This window comes from Syngnathus floridae, chromosome 1 (genome assembly GCF_059516105.1).
Source record: "Syngnathus floridae isolate MCC-2025c chromosome 1, RoL_Sflo_1.0, whole genome shotgun sequence".
Taxonomy (NCBI): Eukaryota; Metazoa; Chordata; class Actinopteri; order Syngnathiformes; family Syngnathidae; genus Syngnathus; species Syngnathus floridae.
In genome coordinates this window covers 13,437,146-13,443,017 of record NC_142413.1, presented here as the reverse complement: position 1 = coordinate 13,443,017, position 5,872 = coordinate 13,437,146, and the positions used below count along the sequence as shown (strand labels likewise).

Genomic DNA, 5,872 nt, shown 5'->3' with positions numbered 1-5,872 from the left:
TGTAGTGAAGGCAACAAGTGGTCGGTCTGGCTTGTGAAGTGCAAAAGCGAGGTATGAAGTTGACCCCCGAGCAGCACACTTGACACTCGGGTGTAATCATCATCCTCACACTTCTTCATCAGCAGACAAACGTGTGTCCACCCGTCCTCCGTTCCCATGGAAACTAACTCTCTATAGGTAGCGATCACGTTCAACATAACGTTTGTGCGTGCACGTTTCTGCAAATACAGAGGCATGTAAACCATAAAATTGCATTTCGACCTGGGTAAATGCTAATTGATGTACGTACATATGTCGAAGCTCACAGCGCTCGTTTGGTCGTGTTCATCGCTTGATGCGAAGTCTCACACATCATAAAAAGCTGAGCAGTTTCTCACTTCATTTCTGTTCCCACGAGAAAGAAAGCCCTTTCCCAGCCTCGCACTTCTTTGAGGGCACGCGAAGATGAATACCAAGCATGACTTTAAAGTCTTAATGTATATTCAATACGAACGTGATAAATATTTCGTTTTGCATGTTTTTCCGATCGCAAAAAAATGCAGTGCAGCAATTCCTTTTCAAATAAATACAACTAAAAAGGCCTACATTTTCCTGACATTAAATTTTCACTTTTATAAATGCGTGAATTCCATTGTTAATATTATTGTATTATTATTCCATAGTTAGATTATTATAAGATATATAGCCCAATTAAGCTTTACTTGTGTGACATGATTTGGAGTTTCCCGTGTGTAGTTTTACTTATTTTATTGATGATTGTGAACTTAGTCTTAATAAAACCACGGACTGAGTATGGGGGTGTGGTCACAGACACCTGCCAGCCAATCAATGGCGTCCTGTGGGCGCCTATTTAATCACCCCTCTCACCATCATCGCAATGTTCTTCACTGCACCAGCTCTCGTTGTTGGGACCAACATGACCAGGAACTTTGCAAAGACGCTCGAGGAGGATCACAAGGGTAGAAAAAGGGTGAGACTTACATGTAACCATTTGGTAAAATACACTTCTGAACGGGATTTACGCAGAAAGTAGCTCTAATATTGGGCAGGTTGGAAAAAGCATGCACGTTCTAACTTTTGGATAATTTCGTCCTATTTTCTGTTATTTTTTGCACAAACAGTCATATTTGAAGCCAATCATTTTGATTTTGTTTTAATTTATCCAACTTTCCCTCCCTCCTCGTGGCTGTAAATCCAACATGGCAAGCTCTCAACCTAAGCTTCTTGTATATCAGGTTATACATTAGCATTACAATTCTAATGATAAGGTATTTACAATTGTGTAGGAGAGGCTCATCACCACTTGTACAATGTTTGTGTGTGTGTGTGTGTGTGTGTGTGTGTGTGTGTGTGTGTGTGTGTGTGTGTGTGTGTGTTTGGTGGATGGGGGTGGGGGTCACATCTCCACGGATTTGGGGCCCCAGTTCAGCAATGCTTGCCCCGGTTTAAGAAAAGATGAGATAACACAAAAGTGGGATGAAATCTGTTTGTGGCCATACGCGTGCGTGTCATGTTTTAGTTCAGGGATGAGCGGTTTAAATGCTGTAGGAATCTACAATTTTTCATCAGGGCTACTAGGAGGTCAATAAGACTATGCACACGCTATTTCATCAAATATGGACAAAATACGTGCATACATCCTTTAAAATGCTGGGTTAAAAAAACAAACCAATTTGGTTTAAAAATGTAACCATCAAATTGACACGGGTTAGTTTTTATTTTTATTTATTTATTTATTTATTTATTTATTTTACAAAAGGACACAAAGTTGGGTGAAACTGATCGAACTTGCTGGGTCAGTCAAATTTTTAATCGAGCAAGGATAAGAGTGTACGTGCAAATTATATGCTCCTAATATATTTCACGTTATGTTGCACCTTTAAGCAAAAACAAAATAACCACATATGATAGTCTAATTGCTTGTTTTTCCCAGTACAAAAGGCTTTCTTGCCAAAAACATTTAAGCACAACACAAAACGGCTGAAAAAAATCAACTCACTCAAAATATCATTCCAAAAATAATTAGGCCTATCCGTTGTTATGCAGAGCGGTCAGTACAAGACCCCGGGATAGCACAACTAATACATGTCTGCCCTCTTGTGGGGATTGGTGATATTACAACTAACATACATATTCACAGTTTGATCATAGTATCTCCCCTGACACCTATGGATTTGCATTTTTATGGATTTTCATCTTTTTGCAATAGTTCCACATTTTTTATTTTTCTCTCTCTTTTTTTTTTTTTTTTTTTTAACAAATTATTTCCCCCATTACCCACAGTTTCCCATCCCTGTACTAGTTAACCCATAGACAAGTCAAAATATTAAACTGCTAGATTCAGCAAAAACAAATTGGTAACCTCAACAAATACAGAGTAAAATATCCCACTTTTGAATGAAGCCAAGGTGAGATCTTTGTAAAGACTCACTCAGGTCAATATTGAATATCATTAGATTCAGTTGCTTAGTTTGCATTTACCTCGGGCAAGTCATGATTAGAGTGTAAATATTGTGCTGGATACAGGGTTGGTGTGTACTAGTGATACTAAATGAAGGTGGCTAATATTTTGGCATATAGGGCTAATAGGTCTTAAAGCAACCTCACATTGTGTTGCAATATTTGGTCATCCCAGTCAAACTTACATCATCTACTTATGTTGCTGTTGATACTTGCCTATAGATTCTGAAACCGGCTGTGGAAAAGAAGAGAAGAGATCGGATAAACAAAAGTCTTGCAGAGCTCAGAAACTTGTTGTTGACTAACACAGCGGATCCGGTGAGTTGTCATTATTCTAAAAAAATGCAAACAGATCACATTGATCAATCGACCGGAGGGAACTGTATTGAAAACATTATCACCAACAGCGCTTGCAGAATCCTAAAATTGAGAAAGCAGAAATTTTGGACTTGACTGTGGAATATCTTCACAAGTGGACAGATGGCAAGAAAATGAGCAATGGTTAGTCACACAATGCGCTTTATCAACTAGGCCAGTGTTTCCCAAACTTGAAGTGAGCTTAAGAGCGTGATTTGAAAATTCTTAATTTTCCAAGCATAATTGTGTCAACAAAATGTAATTGTTCTGCCTGTCACCATATGTCACTGGTATGGATGGATAATAATTTACCACGGTACTCAGGTTGGGGATTACTGGTCTAGTCATGTTCACGTCACCCTTTGCACCCTCTAATGAGGGGAACCAATCCCTCTGCATGTATCCGCCAGATGCTCCCGGTGCTGTGGTAAGTCTCCACCCGAGCGGCCCTCCTTGCTTTACCGTTGAGGGTGCAGGTTTTCAGCAATGTGTGTGGCAAATGGCCAACTACATGCACAAGATGCCGGCCATGCAGCGAGCCGGTTTGATGGAGTGGCTGAAGCACCACGTGGAGATGCAGCGGGCCACACAGCCGCCATCGTTAAACTCCCTAACGAGACTGACGGATGCAGCGTCAGCGGAGGCCATTTGCACATCTGAGAGTCAAGACTTCCACAACTCTCTGGTTCTTGCGCATTCCCCGCCTCAGCCTCTTGCTTGCTCCACTCCCCTCCACTCCCCTCCCACCTCCCCCTGGTTCTCAACATTTGCTTCCTCCTCTCCTCCTTTCCCCTCATTTGCCTGTCACTTCTCCTTCCCCCCCAGCTTGTCACCTCCGTCGACCAACACCTCTTTTCCCACGCTCCCACATTCCCTCCACACGCTTCCTGCCCACGTGACTTCCTCCTCACCCACGTTAGGTCACCAAGCGGGCCCCACGGTCTTCCACTACCCCTCCGTCACCCCCCTGAGGTCTCCTCCTCATCAGTCACACAAGTCATCCTCACTCACGTGGAGACCCTGGTTCTGAAGTGTAGTGCCCTCTAGTGGTGGGATTTTCACGCCTGCAATGGACAGTGTAAATATGAAATGGCAACAATTTTGGAATTCTTCTTGTAAATAAAACGTGTTTGGGGTTTTTTTTTTAATTACAATGATATGATAAAAGTTGCTTGTGAATATGCATCTTCCATATTATCATGTGAGAGTTACAGTGACGCTCATTAGATATGCTTAAAATTCAGCAAGGTTTTAAAGTTTTTCTTTCCTTCAAAGAGTTCTTTTATTTTTTAACTAAACATGAAAATTAAAATTAATTAAAATTCAGTCAGATGGCAAAAGATGACCGAGCATGATTGCATGATTTCTGCCCTTTGCCTCTTCCCACCTGTCACGATCCTTCTCCGTTCATGTCCTTGTTTTAATGTTGCCATGGTTTCTGTTTGCGTCGCCCCTCCCTTCCTGTCTAATCTCACATACCATGTACAAATCACAGTCACCTGCCTCTCGTTACCTGTCTTGTATTTAAGTCCTGTCTGCGTGTCACTCCGTTTCGGATTGTTCTCGTCTCATGTCTTCTTGTTTCTAGTCTGTTCTGTTCTCGTCTTTCTGTTCAGTTATTCACGTCCCTTGTCGAGCCTCTATAGTTTGTCTTTTGAGTTCTTAAATAAATCCTGGTCCAAGCTGCATTTGGTCGCCCTGCTCCATTCACTCCATGATACCACCATGACCACTCCTGCAGGTCGCTTTGAATTTCTTGAAACGAGCAACAATTGAAATCAAGAGTTTTCTGTCTTTTCCATGTTTTTAACCACTCTATTGAGGTATTTTGGCCCAGCAGGTCAACCCAATGCCTGAATTGGCAAAGCAGCCACCATCAGATGTTTGACTTCTGGGATTATGTTCTTTTCCTGAAACGCCATGTTACATTTATGCTTTATGTAACGAGACACACCTTCCAATAATTTCAGCTTCCATCTAGGATTTTCCCTTAAACCTTAAATGTTTTGGAATTGGGATCCAATTATTTCTTCTTTTCTTTTTTTTTTTTTATAAAACATAAAATGAGCCTTTATATTTGATTTGGACCATTTGACTGCCATCGTGGTTCACTTGCGTGCTAAAACTTTAGGAATGGCTTTGCAACTCATTCCAGACCAGAAGATGTCGGTTACTTGAGTTCTCATCTGCTCTTGAGTTTGTATCATGCTATTATGTTTTTAAAAACTTTTGGACGGGCGGACCTATACTCTATTTAGATGCAATTATATTACGTATAGGAAAAAAAAAACTTTGGGGAAGATATTTTATTGGACAGCAGAGGGCAGCACTGACACGCTTTAGTTGCATCGTGGAGGCGCTTCTTTCATTGGCCTCGCTTCTTTCATTGGCCTCGCTTCCTTCCTTCCATCCATTCATCTTCATCAGTGCTTTTCCTCACAAGGGTCACGCGTGTGCTGGAGCTGACTTTGGGTGAAAGGCCAAAGGCAGGGTACAAATAGACAAACATGCATTCTCACCTGAGGACAGTTCTTTTTAAAATAAAATTAAAAATGCATGTTTCTGCAAAATGAGCATAAACTGCAGTGTCCAGGAAAAACTGTAAGGAAGGCCGAAGTCTGGATTTGAACCCCCAACCTCTAAATAGTGAGGCAAATGTGCAAACTACTCAGATGTCACCTCTTCTTATTATAAGTTTAAGAATAAAAGTGTTCAGTTTTGCTGTACTTACCATGTGTTGTAGTGGGTCTATGCTTGATTAGACCAGATCATTCATTCATTCATTCATTCATTCATTCATTCATTCATTCATTCATTCATTCATTCATTCATTCATTCATTCATTCATTCATTCATTCATTCATTCATTCATCTTCCGGAACGGCTTATCCCCACGAGGGCCGCGGGATCATCATTCTTCTGTTTCTTTTAATTCCCAACTATGTGAATGCTCCGAACACTCTTATCTGGTGCTGATCAGGTTTCGAGAACAAACTTGAAAAATCGTATCATCAATGGACTAGTGGGTCTGACTGGGGAAAAATAGAGAATTAAT

The 5,872-nt window shown here is 41.0% G+C and overlaps 1 protein-coding gene across 1 annotated transcript; it reads left to right on the top strand.

Moving 5' to 3' along the window:
- Positions 1–742: 742 nt before the first annotated feature.
- Positions 743–3,946, top strand: LOC148404190 (uncharacterized). Its single transcript, XM_088387777.1, has 4 exons — positions 743–970; positions 2,683–2,778; positions 2,868–2,961; positions 3,228–3,946. The coding sequence occupies exons 1-4, from the start codon at positions 878–880 to the stop codon at positions 3,845–3,847; spliced, it is 903 nt and encodes a 300-aa protein (XP_088243903.1). The 5' UTR covers positions 743–877; the 3' UTR covers positions 3,848–3,946.
- Positions 3,947–5,872: the final 1,926 nt, after the last annotated feature.